The sequence below is a fragment of the Cercospora beticola genome, chromosome 9 (assembly GCF_033473495.1).
Source record: "Cercospora beticola chromosome 9, complete sequence".
In the NCBI taxonomy this organism is placed as follows: Eukaryota; Fungi; Ascomycota; class Dothideomycetes; order Mycosphaerellales; family Mycosphaerellaceae; genus Cercospora; species Cercospora beticola.
Window position 1 is genome coordinate 1272065 of NC_088943.1, and position 16918 is coordinate 1288982.

Below are 16918 nucleotides of genomic sequence, written 5' to 3' on the forward strand. Positions count from 1 at the left end.
GCGCCGAGCCACGGGCATGCAATGTACTCACAACCTGCTTCCTCTTGTCGTGAGTAGTCAGAAGTACAAAGTCGCGCAAAGTACCAAACACTCTAACAATGCACTCACGTAGCGAACCCACCATTCTGACCACTTTCCCCATTCCATCCAAACTCCGCGTATCACAAACACTATGCAAATCACATGCACGAAATCCAAAGGTTGCGCCACAGTGCACTGGTAGACTGGTACCTGCGACCTGTAACCTGTCAGCCCGTCTAGCTTGGAGACTTGCGCTGTAGGGCTGAAGCGTGCGGGTCGCACGGCAAGCACTGCATCATGCAGGTAGCATCCTTCCCAAATCGGCGCGGCCTACTTTCTGGCCTCACATGTTCGGAGTGACCGCGCAATCCACACTTTTCGATATGAGACAATTTACGACATGTGTTATTGTTGTATTTCTTGTTGGCAATTAAATGGCGAGGTACCCTTTGCTTGATTGCCTTTCTGTCACTGGCATGCGGCAAATTGGCTATGTAACTCGAACGTACGTGGCCGGACGCGCAATCAATAATCCTATGGAGAGTGGACTTGCAGTTGGGACCATATTACACGTGGACCTTGTAGTAGCCTAGTGTTGGACTCACATTGGCGCTACATTGCATGTAGCCACGTGTGTTCATCGTTCGTGCAGCGATGAGCGCTCACCTAGCCGCTAGTAATTGAGTATAGACATGCTCCCCATTTCATACAGGCAGACACGATTTCGTTCTGGACGCGAGTGCCTTATCGTAAGCGCAACCTGTCCGCCCAGCAAGAGAAACACACAGTGCTCATGATCTCTGTTTCTCATCAGTCGTCGCCTTCTTCGCTTTCGTCGTCGTCATCTTCATCATCGTCATCATCCTCGTCCTCGTCGTCGTCGTCATCATCGCCCTCAGGAGCTTCAAGTCCGTAGTCGTCCTCAAAGAATGACAACTCCTTCACCTGAACCTGGAATCCGGCCTTCGAGAAATTTTCCTCCATCTTCTCCTTCATACTTGTCGCGCAAGTAACAACCATATTCGCAGTCTTGGGATCGAAAAGTGGCAGCAACCATTTCCGGATCGACTCTCGCACTTCTTCCACGGACACCGCTTGGATCTTCTTCAGCATGTCTTTCGACCACGTCTTCGACACGCCTCTCAGAACCTGTCCAGAGAAGCTCTCGTCAGCAGCCACGCCCATAGTTGGTGCCTCTTCTGCCATTTCATAGACAATCTCCCCAACCGCGCTTTCGATAGCAAGCTTCTTGAGCTCTTTGGTGCCGTTTGCATAGCCTTCGATTTCATCTTTGCCAGCGACGAAAGCTTTATAGCAATCAGGTGAGCGATCGATCCAGAAATAGAGCTTGCCGAGTTCGATGGTACGGCGGATAGTGGCACCGTATGCAAGACCTGTACCGCGGATGGAGGTCCAAAGAGGGCCTTCGACTGCGCGTAGGAAAGCAATGGCGACCATCAGTGCTGGGAGATCCGGTTCGGAATAGGTTGAAGGGCCTTTGGATGTGAGCACAATGTACGAGCTATCGATTGCTGCAATCGAAACGATATATGCTGCTGATCCAGGATTCTTGCTGACTTCGGAGAGCGTCTTGGACGAATCGTCAAGGGGCTCGAGAGGTTTTGATGTGTCGAGGCCATCTGTGAGCGCTTTCCATGCCGTGACAGGGTTCTCAAGTTTATTCAAGTCCGCAGCCACGTACACGCGGAAGTTCTCTGGTCTGTGAAGTGCCGAGCAGAGCTGTTCGAGCTTGGCAATGACTGCTTTCTCGTCGGTCTTTAGCAGCTTCCTCAAGCGCTTGAGGTACAATGTCTTGGTGAGCGCCGATGTAGCACGTCGATTCGCAGACCGATTGGAGTGGATCATACTGTTCACTGCCCAAGCCATGCTATCGCCAGCACGCTTTTCGCTAGGTAGATCGGCCAAGAGCTTCGTCAAAGTCGCGTGAAGTCGCACTGGGTCGTGGATGGCATCGAAGAAGACAGTCCGTATACGAGAGATGGCCTGCTGATAAGTCGCCGGTTCTGTCATCATCGTGAGGCCAAGCATCTGCTGTCTCCCGCTTGAGCTGGAATCCATCCAGTAAGCTGTGGTGAACTTCTCCAGGTCCGAAACTAGATCCTCAAACTCGATTCGTTTGCCGTCTATTGTGACCGGAGTGGTGAAGAAGTTCGTGATGTAGAGGCTCAGTATGGGTCGGAGCTCGTCTGGCACACTTGCTGTGCCGAAATACACCTTGATTCGAACGAAATTCGAAGGAATGTGCTCAAAATGAATGAATGTTGACGACCCATCATCAGCGCGATCAATGATTGCTTGTGCATCCTTGTCGCCAGACCCCATCTGACGAGCGAGACCGGAACGGGCAGTTCCAGTGCTGATGAAGTTGACAGATTCTGCGCTCGGCTGCGGGAACTGCTCGAGCATAGAATCGGGAATGGATTTGCCATTCTCAGCTTTGGCCTGCTCAAGCTTCTCGGCCAGCTGCTTGAGTCCCTCCTCTCCAAGCTTCTCTTGCTGTGCCTTCACTCGAGCTTTTTCTCCATCCGCTAGCTGCTTTTGAAGCTCGTGAGAAGGTTGTCCGAGCACACAAACATGATGCGCGTCCACGAAGTACTTCTTGAGGAAGTCTCTCCACTGCTTTTCCGACCACTTGGCAATCTCGTCAAGCTCATTCATGTTCTCCAAATCCTTCAGGAATCGCCCATCCCGCGCGCTGAAACAGTGGTCCTCAATGATTGGCTGAGTAAAGAAGTCTTCAGCATTCTCGGCCTGTTCAGTGATGCGCCTTCGCTCCCGCTTCAAGCAGTCTTGTAGATATGTCATGTCTAGCGGCTTCGCTACTGTCTCCTTTATGACCTCGACGAAGCGCTGATATACTTCGCGTAGTCGTCCGGTTTCCACTGAGGTCAAATCGAACCAAATTACAACATCAGGCCTTGTCTCCACTTCGAAGTAGACACCACTGCACAATTGCTCGCGCTCCACGAGAGTATTCTCGAGCACACTGATCGGGGAGTTGGCGAGATATGTCATCAGCACGGAGAGGGCTGCATTCGCAACAGCGTCATCACAGCTCGGTCCCAGGTAACCTATAGTGATTTCACCCATCGACTCGTCTTCCTCAGGAAACTTGATAGTATCCACCTTGGTTTCGGTCAATTTTGGAGTTGGCTTAGAATCAACCCAAGGTCTGCGGAACGGAGCGTCAAGTGTGGGAACATCGTCCACGATCGATGTCTCAAAGTCGTCCAAGATCTGCAGCAACTCATCGTGATCGATGTCGCCTGTTATAATCACCCTCAGGTTCTTGGGCTGGTACATCTCCTTATGGTATGCTCGTATGCGGTCGGCTGTGAGACGTCGTAATTCCGGCGTTGTGCCACCCGTCTCCGAACGGAAGCCATTACCTTCTGGATAGAGGAGCCGTCTTCGCTGAAGCTCCATCAGATCATATGAGGTGTTTTCACGAGCTTGCATTTCAGAGTAGACGACACCGGCGTCGTGGCCTGTGCCGTCGATGTGATGCACTTCGGTGTAGCATCCTGCATCAGTCAACGTAGGCACGATCAAGTGCTCGAGATACACAGGCAGAATCTGTGCAAAACCTCCCCAGCCAGCCGTCTTGAGGGAATAGGATGTGTAGTCTGTAGCGGTGCCCGCGTTCGTGGTGGAAAAGGCTCTTGACGACAATCGGTCAAGCAGGCCCGTATACTTGTACGTCTTGGAGCCCATGAACACCAAGTGTTCAAGGGTATGCGGTGAGCCCGAGTCATCATTGATCTCGGTGGCAAGAGCGAATTCACCTTCGACCTTGGGCCCAGCTCGATCCACAACAGCTATTCGCATGCCCGTTCGGGGGGATTCATACTGTGTGATGCTGACGGGAGCATAGTCAAGACTGAACTTCTGGATCGTCTTGAAGCGCGGCTCCATCTTCTTGGAGGCCGGCATGGCTGTCGAGGGCCTGAAGCGGCCAAGATTGTGCTTGCCGTGGACGAAGCAGCCCCAGAGGAGGTGAATGTTCTGGGGAGGCTTCCGGGAGCAGATTTGCCTCACGCAGCCAGCTCGCAGGAGTGTAGTCACCGGGAGCAGTATGGTTGCACGGCTGGCGAGCTGCGATGATCTGTGACGCGCGAGCGAAGTGATTGGAGTGCAAATTCCCACACTCGCATGCTTGTCTCACAGCTCAGGCCGCCGGCGCCAAGCTCGTCCGCCAATGGTTTGCAGGTGCGTCACTCTGGTCACCTCCACCTCCAACCAGCAGCTCAGTGCATGATCAAGTCAAGTGAAGACAACGCATTGCGGGATCAGTTGGTGCGCCAAGAGTGTCAGCAGACTGCCGACGTATTGGTGTAGCAGCAGAGACCGAGAAATGGGTGGTGATGCGGACAGTATATTGGCTGGCGTTTGTCGCATCGGAACGGGAAGTGTATAGACTTTGTACAGCTGGGCAGCTTTCGGTAGCAGCGGACGAGGCTTGCTCGCTGTGCTTGCTGCTGCGTGCTCGAGCTACGGATCATCGCCCAATTCGCTCGCTCCCTGCCCCCATCACCAATTCATTCTCGCGCGCGCATGCTCACCCTCTCCACCAACACTCCGTCGCCAACATCTGATCGAGCACGATGATACAGCACACTCGAGTGCGGCCGCATGCGATACCGTAGCTGCCGTATCAGCCTTTTGCGCCTGTGTCAGCACCTGAAACCACCGACCACCGCCCGCCATGGATCTGTCCAGCATCATGGCGCCGCAGGAGCCTGATCCAGAGCCAAAGCCTGCTGCTGCCACTGCTCCCTCCGCTCCCACAGCAGCGACAACAGCTCCTCCCATACAACCTCCGCTGCCTCTCCCTCCGCCGACAGAGACAGCGGCCGCGTCAACGCCCATGCCAGCCAAGCGCAAGGCAGACCAGCTCGACGATGACGACCCCGTCGCAACGCCCAAAGACACCGGCGCCCATCATGGCGACAACGATAAGGACGAGCCCATGTACACGTCGACTACCACGTCCGTACGACACAACAAGAGCGGCGCTACGAGTTCTGTGTACAGCGGGAACAAGATACGCCACCTGAAGAAGGAAGATGGAATCCCACTGTGGCGGAAGGACATTCAGTACGACTTTCTCAAGCTGGTCTTCGACGACAAGACGCCATGCTTCACCAAATACAGCGATGGCTCGAAAGGTCACACCTTTGCCGACATCTACATCGATGCCATGGCCAAGAGCAGCAAGTGCAGCAAGATTCTCAAGGAGAAGCTGTTGCAGGATCAAGCAGGCGCGATCAGCATGGCCATGGTGTGTTTGTTGGTCAACGTGGGACGCATGAACACCACATTGAATTGTAGGCCGGGACCAGCATATTACTTGGAATACTTCAGCTAACCCGTGACAGTCTTCCCAGAAATGCGCGCTCAACTCCGTACATATCACTCAATCCCGGCGCTGCAAGCTGACCAGGACCCGAATGCCTACAAGCAGCTCCAAGATGCGCCGCGACTGAAATCGATCCTTAAAGGCGCTACAGAGGACGAGCCACAACCGAGCACAATGGATGAGATCAAGAACGCGTCCATCCCCCGAACGAATCCCGTCAATCTTATCTTCGTGATGAGCCAGTACGCCCCCAAGATCAGCGAAGTCCACTTTCCTCCTCCGCGAGATTTCTTCGACCTCGTCATGCGGCCGACTTTGAGCAGCGAAAGCAGAGCAAAGGCCTTTCTGTGGCTGGTTTGGTGGTACCTCGAGAGCGATTTCAGTATTGAGGCTACCCGCAACAACCCATTTGGCCAAGGTACATACGGCGAGGGCGAGGAAGGAACAGATGCTTTACCTCTGAAGGTGCCTACTTTGGTCGGCTTGACAGATGAGCAAGCGGAACAAGAAAATGTCGATACGGAAAGTGAGAAACACTTTGGTGAGGTCAAGCGGAAAGAGCGCATCGCAATACTGGCCAGCGAGCCTAGTCCGGCCATGACGGCACTTAAGCGTGCTCGCAAGGAGAAGGGTTTGACTACTGGACACAATCCGGCGCCCAGCGATGACGAGGGATCTGATGCTGGCTTCCACCGGATGGCAGGAGGTGAGTCCACCATTGTGCAATACCTAGATGCGGCGAGCTAACGTGTCGATAGCTACATCAGTCGGACGATCTGCTTTGCACCACGAGACGGCTAGCGACTACACTAGGTCTCCTTCGCCGGCTGCTCGTGGGTTCCAAGCAGTCAACAAACCGTTGAGTGGCATGGGTATCGGAAACCTCCTCAATAGTGATGATGTTGGCCCCGATCCATCGCCTTCCCATCCTCCGGCTGCGGCACCCGTCAAGAAGGGACCTGGCAGGGGCAACTGGAGAAGAAATAAAGCTGGCAAAGATGCTAACGCAACAGCTGCTGGCGCCGCTTCTGGCCAACATGTGCCACTACTGCCAAACACAGGAGGCCAAGTGCAGTTCGTCAACAATGGCCCAAATGGTCCCGTACAAGCACACGGCGGATCTTTCGCATACGCGAATTCGAGTAAGGCGGGAATGTCCCCTGGAGGGCAGACACTATCATTTACCAATCCGAACACCCATATTCCAACACCTTCATACCAGGCGCAAAAACGACATAGAGGTATTACGCAACACCAATCCGCTGTCATCAATCACAGGAAGATGCAGATAGACTACACTCTAGACCGGCGAATACGAAAAGCTCACGAGAGAGCGCGGGACAAGCGAGAAGCAGAGAGTCCAATCATACGTGCTTGGAAACGCCTAAAATACTTGCCACCCGACTACGACTCCGAAGAAGAGGCAATCAAGATCCGCAAGGCCAGAGATCGAGCAGAGAAGAACGACGACTGGCATCGTGGGGCGACAATCGATGATCCCTTCGGCGACGTTGATTCCTGGCGACGCCCTAGAGTCTTATACGCCGGATTCGTCAAGATCCCGCACCAAGAGCCTGCTGATGTTGGAGAGGAGACCAAGTCGCTCGCTTCTAGTCTCAGGAAGTGTAGTAGACGACTTGATCGCTGGGAGCAAGCTCTTCCGGGTGCTTCGATGGCAAAGAGGCTTGAGCGCGAGAAGAATGGGACAGCGCAGTATCGACGGCCTGCGGCACCGAGTCGGCAGAATAGTACTTCTGTCAGTAATGGAGTGCATCGTACCAACGAGACTGGATCAAGACCGCCAAGACCTTCGATCAAACGAGAAAAGTCTGAGACCGGGAGGAGGAGATCTGCTGGTGTGAGGAGAGATGGTAGCACGCATGGTCAGAAAATGGACATCGATCCTGAGCCTGATGATGAAGATGGCGGAGCGGAGCTCGATGAAGAGGAGAGGGACCTCTTGGCCGAAGTTGATGCTGATGAAGATGGGAGCGAGGATGAGGACGAGGAGATGGAGGATTGAAGTTGATTGATCCTGCCTCGCTGGTTTTCTTGTCTGCTTTTGCTTTTGAGAGTTCAGTTCCTTCACCATATGCTGCAGGGTATCTTCGATGGATGCGGCATAAAAGTATAGAGAGCTTCTTTCACAGAGCGGGCTTCGCCAGCGACAGTTTGCGCGGAGCTTGCCGGAGGTAGTTTGGATCAAGAGGGATACGTTACCCTTTTTCTTGTTCCGTGATAGAAAAGATATCTGTTGCACTTCTATGTTTTCGTTGCCCAAGAATTATCCCAAGAAGGCATCAGCAATGAGAGTCCGACGAGATTGGAAACAGTGTTCGCAAATCAGGGCATGAAAATCGTAAAACTTTTTGCGCGAGTCTATGTTGTATCTACCACACTGCCCAAACGCAATCAACACGCTTTCAGTCCAGCAGGAAACATGTGACCAGTTCGATGAGTATGTGATCTACAAGTCGAAAAGCTTCTTGAGCTCAGCAGCGGTCTCATCGGGGTTCTTGACGCTGTGTCCCACAGTTCTTGGATCCTCGTAAATTTCGTAGTCGTTGCCGCCCTGGTACGTCTTGTCGCCGAAGAAGTGGATGGTGGAGTACTCAACACCACCGGGCAAGTTCTTCTCATTCTCGACGTGCTGCAGACAGTAGGTCTTGTCCCAGCCCTTGGGGAAGACATCGAAAGAGATTTGGCCGCCGATGGAGTAGCTGGAATTCGTGTCAGTTGTGTGAAGCTCACGCTGAGAGGGATTGTAGGTGAACTCACGTCAATCCAAGATCTGGGAATTCCTTCTTGAGACTCTCGACAAATGTCTTTCTGATTCCATGCTCCAAATCAAACTTCTCATAATCATTTCGCTCTTGCACGCTCGCGTTTCTGCCCACTGGGCTGACGTTGATCATGCCATTACGGAACTCGATGAAAGTACCTCTCTTGACTGGAATGTCCAAGTCTGCGATGTAGTGCAGAATGTATCTGACGAGCTTCTTGTACTGTTCCTCTCCAATCCACTTGATGAAGCTGTGCGAGGCGAGGGGCTGGCCCATGCGGTAGGCAGTCAAGCCGTTCTCAGCGAAGCAAAAGTCGAACAGTGAGGTGACGGGGATCGACGCTGTGCCGAGCTGCTCTTGCTGTTTGGCGAGATCGGAGCCTCCGACGAAGCCAATTGCTACTTTGTGACGGAGTGCGGAGAGGAGCTGGAGCATCTCTGGGGAGACGGTCTGTTTAGCAGAAAATTAGCTTGTGTATCTGGCGTCGCTGAGTACAAGCTGTGCGCTTGACTTGTCCATTCTCGCAGTAGTTATGAGAAGAGATGTTCACGTTCACGTACGCGACGGGCTGGAGTGAGGGTGCCATCGACATCGAACAAACAAATGGTGTTCTTGATGGGCCTCTGGTCCAATGCTGGCACAACTGATGCCGCTGCTGCTGCCATGATGTCTTCTGTGTGTCTTGACTCGCTCTGCCTGTCTGAACTCCTTCAAGTCTCTTTGCGGCCTTCAATGGCTCTTTTCTACGCTGCCCCTCGGCTTAAAGAATTCGTGTCCGAAGTGGTATTCGTGTCCCGATCGCGAACTGTGACTCGCGGGCTCGGATGTGGGTTCGAAGTGGTCTTTTCAGGGCACAATCTTCTCGAATAAATCGGCCAATACTAGGCAATGGTTCGCAGACTTGTCAACTGGTGTGCAGGTGTCAATTCGTGTCATGAAATGCAAAACCGTCGGTGTGGTAGCGCAACTATTTAGCTTTAAGGTTGGAGCTAATCTCGCATCGGAAAGAACACCCCGCGGTCTCGCCTTGCCCCGCCATCTTCACATGCAAGCACGACAGCGACACATTCACTCAAGAATGATCGAGCTAGGGCCGTGCAATTTCATGAACATGTCAAGGCCAGTCTCCGCCCCTCTCTCTCCCCTGAATCTACCGTTCCAACCAGGTAAAGCAACGATAACAAGCTGTGTTTGACTTCGTGTTCATTCTCTATCATCTGTCTCCAGGCGCTCACGCCCAATTCATGTCCCTGCCCCATGCAGTCATTTTGAACACCGATTGAACGCTCCAAAAGCACAGCTTGTCGTATCGCAACAGAAGATGCCCCGGCATTACTCCGCCTCCATTGTCAGAATAGGCTTAAGCACTCTGAGGGTCCAGCGTGTCTCCGTTCAGGATTGTTGCCCAACCGATCAACCGCCAATGCTTTTCAATACGTCTCGACAGCGCCACCTTCTCGTTGATGGCTGTGCAGCATGGTGATGTGAGTTGTAGCTTGGCTACATCGTTCTTCACTGCAACGACCTTAGCGCCAGTAGCGGTAGATCCCACATTCACCATCAGCACTTCATTCTTTGTGAGCTTGGCCACCTTGGCTTGCTTTCCGTCCGCAGTCTTGACACCAAGCAGGCGGCGGAGCAAGAAGTAGTTGACCTCCAACTCTGTGAAGATCTTTGGGAGTTTGCCTTTCAGTCCAAGCACGAAACCGACGAGACGATCGGCACGGCAGAGTGTAGGGTCGATGCGTGTTCCAACACCAATCAGGCCACCTGGAACGGCAAACTTGAGACTGTTCTGCTCGGCTTGCAGCGCCATGACGCGAGAGAAGATTGGCTTGCACTGAATCTTGCCGGCCTCGTCCCTCGACACGATACCTGGCCTAATCTCGATCTCGTCTCCGAGCTTCAAGATACCAGTCAAGATAGAACCACCAGCAACACCTCCTTGCAGCTCGTCAATTTCCGAACCGGGCTTGTTGACGTCGAAGGATCGAATGACAATGAGGTGAGGGTCGTCCTGGAAGTTTCGGATGGGCACAGGAATTCGAGACACCAGCATCTCGTTGATGGCGTCGATGTTGAACTTCAGCTGGGCAGAGATCGGGATGATGGGCGAGTCATCTGCTACTGTGCCGCGGATGAACTTCTTGATCGACTCGTAGTGCTGGGATGCTGCCTCTTCGCGCATCAAATCGACCTTGTTTTGCAAGATGATGATGTGCTGCAATTTCATGATTTCGATCGCAGCAAGATGCTCTGATGTTTGGGGCTGTGGGCAGGTTTCGTTTCCTGCAATCAGCAGAAGTGCAGCGTCCATGACTGCGGCGCCTGACAACATGGTGCTCATCAGAATATCGTGCCCAGGGCAATCGACGAATCTGCAAGAGTCAGTATCCCACTACCTTCATCGAAACGTATGACTTACGAAACGTGTCGTAGTAATCTGTATGTGCCATCACATCCAGACCTCTCGCAAGGCGGATCAACCTCCTTCTCGCTCTTGTAACTTCTGTAGCAGGTGGGTCGCGGGCACTCCTCGTTGTCGCACTTGTAGATTTTGGCATTTGCGTATCCCAACTTGATTGTGATATTTCGCTCCAGCTCATTCTTGAATCGCACAGTCTGCACACCAGATATCGCCTTCACCACCGTACTCTTTCCGTGAGCCACATGCCCAATTGTGCCGATGTTGATAGTCGCCTGTCGTGCGATGATCTCTGGCGACAAAGGTGTGAGTGATGAAACATCAAGGTCTTTCGGATCTGGCTGCTCGGGCAGTGGTGGTCGTGCTGCTGCCGCCGCTGCGGCTTGATTTGTCTTCTTCAGAGCAGATCTAGGAGCCGCTGCAGGACCTTTTGGCCTCACAGCCTCGACATCGCCATTATCACCAGTGTCCTGTGGCTTTTGTGCGGGTGATTGCGGCGGAGACTCGTCGTCTGAGGGGTAATCGCCGTTCGTCGCCATTTTCGCGTTTCCCGAGTCGAATGAGCGTAGTCGCAGATGTTCTTTGTGAAAGAATGGCGTTGCGGAGCTGGAAGTATTGTTCGTGCACCAGCAACTTAGACGCCGCCAAAGAGTCACAGCGACGGCGAGTGTGATGCAAAATGTAGCCGGGACGGCGGACCGCAAAAACTTAACCCCGACAGGCAAGTGCAGATGCCACTGTCACTGTGTCGTGTGCTCCTTAATTATCGGACACATACAACGAAGGACGTGAGGATACTTGCACAATGACACGACTTATCTTTGGATGCCACGAGGATTGGTCGTTAAATAATAAGCAGTTGTTCAAAGTCGGTGCTTGGCAAGTGTTTCCAAACATCGAATTTCAGTGGCCACCATCATTGAAGTAGCGAGGAAATCACCAGGCTGTTGATCACCAATCTCATGTATCTGGAGTTCATCAGACACAGAATCGAGCGATCGCTGCGAGCTGGAGCTTCTTGGTCTGTAATGCCATCATATTCAGAATCTCTCTCCAATGCTCATAACATTCTGCAACCCAGCCACGTGTGCTCACTAAGTTTCGTAGATACTCATTTCTGCATCATGTTTCCATAATTGACCTCCGTCCCCCTCGAAGCAACATTGTACGCAACACCATCCTTGATCGCCGGAGCACCAGGCCTTATACTGATAGCGATGTTCGTCGTGTTCGCTGGTCGACTCTCGCGAACACTCGGTGGTCTCATACCTTTCGTAAAGATGCCATCTCGCACGGCACCGAGCCATTTTAGCAAATTCCAGTGCCCATGCTCCAAGCAGTAGAAAGCCGCTGTACGCAAAGGCAAGAAGATCCCAATTTGTCCAGTCGAAGAACTCGTTGGCTCGCAAAAGAAGGGGAAACATCGCATCATATTCATCACGTATTCCATCAATTCATCTTGTGTGACTGCTTCCTCTGCTGAAGGGAACCAGTCCGGCTTTGCCTGGTATCGAGCATGATGCATTGCCTTGATCGTCGTACGCAGGAAGTGCATCACATCCCAGTAAACCGATGCCAGATACGCGACCATGAAGCTCGAAAATAAGAAGGCCTTGTCCAAAGTTCGATCGCTGATAAGCTTGCAGAAAGGTTGGAATTCCTCAATATGGGTCAGAGTATAGAGAGACCTCCCGGAGCTTTTAGCTTGAAGTCGAAAATCTTCGAACCATAATCGCAGCCCTCGTTCCAGCACACTGGCCTCAGCCAAGAACGCATCGAGCGCCTCAACACTCTTTTCAGCGACCTGGGCGTAGTCGTCCCACCTTTCCAGTAGACCTGGGACTTGCAGTGCATACTCATAGAAAGGAGTACTTGCGTCGCAGATCTCGTCTCTCCAGGCAATTGCTCTCCATTCTGGTTGGCCTAGGAACGTGCCTTTCCTCGCGATCAATGCATGGCTGAGCCCTCCGTGCCGCATGTTACTGTACAGCATCAGACTCATTTTAGTCTTGATACTCATCGCTCCGCGGGCCTTGAGCAGCTGTTGCGCGCCTCGAAGATGTTTGGTCCATCCTTCGCCCATTTGTGAGATCTCGTCGAAAAACTCGCACGAAGCCAACAGTGTCACTGTGGCTAGTACATAGTCATCCGTCACGAACGTAGAAGTATCACTGTTGCCGAGAGTCCGGACAAGGCCTGCCAGTGCTTTGGCGTACATTCGTACCGACTGCTTCAGCAGTGTTTGGTCGTGGTAGATACTGCCTACTTGTACCAAACACAAAGCATCCAGTGCCTGGCTGACCTCGGGCCGTAATCCAGGACTTGTGATGAGATGTTCGAGGAAAGAGAAGTGAGCATCACGCTCGGGTCTGTGCTTTGGCATGTATGTGTCGACAAAAGTGCTGTAGATCATGGCTTTCTCTGCTGCGGCCGAGGGCATATATTGCGGAAGTGCGTAGAGTGACATGGCTGTGGCGATGTCAAGTGACGTCTCCTTTCGAACAAGACCATATTCAAGATCAGCTTCTGGTGTGCACGGTATCGTGGAGGGAGAGAGCGATACGCCGAAACCTGAAGATCTTCCGAGATCATTGAGCTCGACACAACCCCTCTTGGTGGTAGAGTATGGCGATAAGACGGCATCCACGGCTTGCACGAGGAACTCATGTTGAGTCTTGTTGCTCAGGCATAACTCAACGCTGTCATCCGCCAGCCTATTATTGTCCGACTTGAATGGGGGCGTGCTCGAGATCTCGAATGTCGTAGAGCTTGTAGAGCCTTTCTTCGCCTTCGTGGCTCTTCGCACTACATCACCGGTCTCATCAGCAAACGTAATCTGGCCAGGCATAGGCTCTCGGTATCCAGGGCAGGCAACGCCATGAGTCTTGCACCGATCGCAACCGGGTCGCCGTAGATCACATCTGATTTTGCGTTTGCGGCACTGATAGCAGCCTACAGATCTCGCTGGCATGGTCTTCTTGCGAGCCGGATATGTGAAGGTGGCATGGATTGACGCGCCTACAACAGCAGCAATACGCGAAACACGCGATGAAGTTGCCAGGAGCCATCAACGGAAGGATTCTTTGATGACGCACACCGCGTCGCCCAGCACCGAGCAACAGCGTTGACGATTTCAGTATGGGCGACCTTGAGATACTTTTCTTGACATCTTCAATTGAGGCTGAGAAGCGCGCCACAATGTCCGTGTGATCATTTGGTCCTGGAGATGTAAATCGCAAGACTATAGTGTGGCCGGTTCGGGAAGTAGACCAAACGCCTCGGCAAGTGCCAAGCCAGGAGCAGATCACAACTGGATGACAGGAAAGAGAGAGAGTAGAGAGCATGTTGCAATCAATTGTCAACAGTAATGGCTGCCTCTCTCTGATTGACCGCATATTAGCCGTCGTCTGCTACCTCGCCTGGAGGTGCACAGAACTTCGGCATATGAACGAGTGTCGAGGCTGTATGCCAATAGCAAGCCGTCCCGTTCTGTCCCATTTCTGTCGTTAAGCATCACACATTACCATCGGTACATGGGTTCCCTTAGCAATGCTGCATCTTGCCGAAACTGCATCCAAAGGTCATGTCCGAATCCTCCACCACACTGAACGCATGTGCCGCCTTCCCCATTATGCAGCCATTTTTCTGTGAATGTCACCCCTTTTCCGTGAGACCAATGGCAGCACCTCGCCCCAAACTTTGTGAGTGATTGCCGTGGAGGCGCCGTGAAGTGCTGAGAGCAAGAGGATGTCGTGAAAGTTCTGTGATACACTGTCAGCTCTGCTTTTCCCCAGCTCCTGCAAATGCAGCCTCAACTCACAGGATCTTTTTGGAGACTCCACGGCAAGACCATTGGTGAAGGAGCCGAGTCGTGTGTCTTGAGGTTCGAGTCGTGATGAGGAGGGCAATCATGTCTCAGTGCTCACTCGCTGCGGAGAGGGTGCCCTCTTCGTCCTCGACTGCCGGCTTGACGTCTGACAGAAAGAGTGCATTGTTTGGAAGGGCTTCTCCTGTTCGGCGAGCACGACATGATTAGTGTTTGTCCGAGTGGATGTGAGGCAAGGCTGACCAGCTTACCGCCAACACCAAAACCGAGATCGGCGTCACCCACAATACTATCGACTGGATCCGTAACGCTATTGAAGATGTCCCACAAATCACCAGTAGAAGTCTGGAAGAGTGTATTAGTATTGTTGGGCATGGTTGGTCCAGCTCCAAAGTTGTGGGCGAAGGCGCCGGAGGAGTGGCCACTGGCGGCAGAGGCAGAGGCAATGGCACTGACGTTGGCGTTGGCGCTGGAGGCAACTGGTGGCTGGCTGAACATTCCGCCGAAGGTGGAGTATGCCTGTTGGTGAGGATTAGTGAGTCCATTCGAGGATGGACGAAATGGGACGTGAGATTGACCCCACGAAAATTCGCGGTTGTGGGACCGTGGCATCAGAGGGTTTTCAAGCGCATGAGAACGCTGGAACAGACCAGTGGAAGCACTGCCGTGGAGCGGAGCGTAGCCAGCGGTGAGGTAGTTCAGCGAATTTGGCTGGTTGAAAGTGATCTCTGGGCCGGTATTGTCGCGATGAATGCTCAGACCGGTGCGCTGCTTTGGACGGGCTCTGTAGGTCAGCTCATCGTCCTTGTCCAGGCCGTCGAAGTATGTCGCTTTGGTGGTGCGAGTGAACAGCGGAGCGGCTTGCTTGCGTCCCCGAGTGACTCGACCCGTGTTGGGTTCCTTCTTTACCAAAGCCTGGCGTCCGTTGCGGCGGGGACGCTTCTTCTCTTGCTCTTCTGGTTCCGGCTCGGACTCGCCCTCAATCAGGTCATCTTCGGAAGGGGGCAGGCCGGTGATATCGCGCTCACGGCGGAGCTCTCCAGCGGTGTCGTACACGCACTCGGTGGGTTCAACAATCTCGCTCGTGGCTTGCAGTGCTCTGAGAACACGAGCATCCTTCTTCTGATTGCGTCGACGCTTCATGTCAGGCGTGGCGGAATCGAAGATGGACATGCCTGGCCAGATGACGCCCTTGAGCTTGGTGTTGTCGTTGACGATGTCCTCACCGAAGTCAGATATCTCGTCCATCTGAGAGAAGACGGAGATGCTGTTGTTGGCGCGGCGGCGCGAGTTGCGTCCTGCCAGTGGCTCGTAGACGTCGTCTTCCTCGTCATCGAAACTGCTGACGCTCTCTTGCTTGATGGTACTAGGGGAATTGCTCAGGTAGGAGGCTTGACCCCAAGCGGGCTGCATGGCGCCGAACGAGCGATGGAAGTTGACCGGGTCGAACAGCGAGAGTGGTGTTGCCGAACGTGATGATGTCGACGCACCTCTACGGTTGAGCTGCGGGTCGAGCAGAGTCTGCTCACGGAGGCTTCGCGTTGCGCGACGAGCAGCTGATGGAGCGGGGGTGCTGCGTGCGGAGTTTGTGGCCGCTGCGATCTGTGAGCAAAGAACATGTATGTAGTGAAGACGCACGTACTGGTAGATCTACGCGAGGCGGAACCACTGCCGGCTTTCTTCTTGTCTTTCTGGCTCATGCGCTCACGCATCAGCTCCTCCAGTCCGTAGTCAGCGTACCACTCGTCGAAGTCGTCAATGGTGCGCTGAGCTGCAGGGTCGGAGGTGCCCTTGACTTTGAGCTTGTAATAGGCGGAAAGATGGCCCTTGCTCTGGATGTGGGTGAGAAGATGGCTCACGTCCGAAAAATCGGGCCGCCGTGGACAGACATTGCAGCTGAGTGGGATGTTGCTCGTTACATCTCCTTGTAGCAAGTTCATGCGAGGCAACGGTCAACGTTCGTGATCGACAGCTCCGCCGTTTGCGAGTGAATGTGGCGTTATGCAGGCGTGCTGCAGCGTTTTTTTCACGCGAGATGCGGTGCAGCTGTTACTGCTGCCGCCGGTTGCGAGGGAGTGACGCCGGTGAAGTGCCGTGGTCAGTGAGTGGGTGCTGGAAGCAGCTATTGAGGATGCTCGGTGCGCTCAAAAGGAGAGACAATCCAAAAGGAAGGACGAACGAGCAGACACCAAGAAGAAGGCGTTGGTGGTGAAGTTGGACGGTTGATGAAGGAGAGTGGGAGGAGAGGAAGACAGCCAGGCAGAACGCCCGAGCGATTGCTCTGGAGCTGGTGTCGGGCAGGTTACCTCGTGCTGGGTGCTTGCTGCTGCGTCGATACGCGTTGTACTTGCCGGAGTAGTTGTCTGGTGAAGTGACGGTGGAAGTCGTCGGCGTCTGCGGCCTGGAAAGAGCGTTTTATGCACGCCGTCAGGCAGGCGCACAGACCTGCTCACGATGCTTGGCGTCAACCTACGCGAGTGGAA

General features: G+C 53.4%; 6 protein-coding genes across 6 annotated transcripts; 1 reads left to right on the forward strand and 5 right to left on the reverse strand.

Moving 5' to 3' along the window:
- Positions 1-831: 831 nt before the first annotated feature.
- On the reverse strand, positions 832-3975 carry RHO25_012735 (uncharacterized protein; the record flags this gene model as incomplete). The annotated part of the gene is made up of 1 exon (XM_023604034.2): positions 832-3975. The coding sequence occupies one exon, from the start codon at positions 3973-3975 to the stop codon at positions 832-834; it is 3144 nt and encodes a 1047-aa protein (XP_023450013.1).
- A 772-nt stretch (positions 3976-4747) lies between these two features.
- RHO25_012736 (uncharacterized protein) lies at positions 4748-7424 on the forward strand (the record flags this gene model as incomplete). The annotated part of the gene is made up of 3 exons (XM_023604035.2): positions 4748-5369; positions 5421-6107; positions 6160-7424. The coding sequence occupies 3 exons, from the start codon at positions 4748-4750 to the stop codon at positions 7422-7424; spliced, it is 2574 nt and encodes an 857-aa protein (XP_023450342.1).
- A 444-nt stretch (positions 7425-7868) lies between these two features.
- PMM1 (Phosphomannomutase 1) lies at positions 7869-8849 on the reverse strand (the record flags this gene model as incomplete). Its single annotated transcript, XM_023604036.2, has 3 exons — positions 7869-8121; positions 8180-8634; positions 8745-8849. 3 exons carry the CDS (start codon positions 8847-8849, stop codon positions 7869-7871), a joined length of 813 nt encoding a protein of 270 aa, XP_023450341.1.
- A 695-nt stretch (positions 8850-9544) lies between these two features.
- GCD11 (eukaryotic translation initiation factor 2 subunit gamma) lies at positions 9545-11148 on the reverse strand (the record flags this gene model as incomplete). Its single annotated transcript, XM_023604037.2, has 2 exons — positions 9545-10562; positions 10610-11148. 2 exons carry the CDS (start codon positions 11146-11148, stop codon positions 9545-9547), a joined length of 1557 nt encoding a protein of 518 aa, XP_023450344.1.
- Positions 11149-11720: 572 nt separating this feature from the next.
- Positions 11721-13457, reverse strand: RHO25_012739 (uncharacterized protein; the record flags this gene model as incomplete). Its single annotated transcript, XM_023604038.2, has 1 exon — positions 11721-13457. The coding sequence occupies one exon, from the start codon at positions 13455-13457 to the stop codon at positions 11721-11723; it is 1737 nt and encodes a 578-aa protein (XP_023450343.1).
- An 806-nt stretch (positions 13458-14263) lies between these two features.
- Positions 14264-16375, reverse strand: RHO25_012740 (uncharacterized protein; the record flags this gene model as incomplete). Its single annotated transcript, XM_065603583.1, has 4 exons — positions 14264-14370; positions 14536-14619; positions 14687-16030; positions 16078-16375. 4 exons carry the CDS (start codon positions 16373-16375, stop codon positions 14264-14266), a joined length of 1833 nt encoding a protein of 610 aa, XP_065459655.1.
- Positions 16376-16918: the final 543 nt, after the last annotated feature.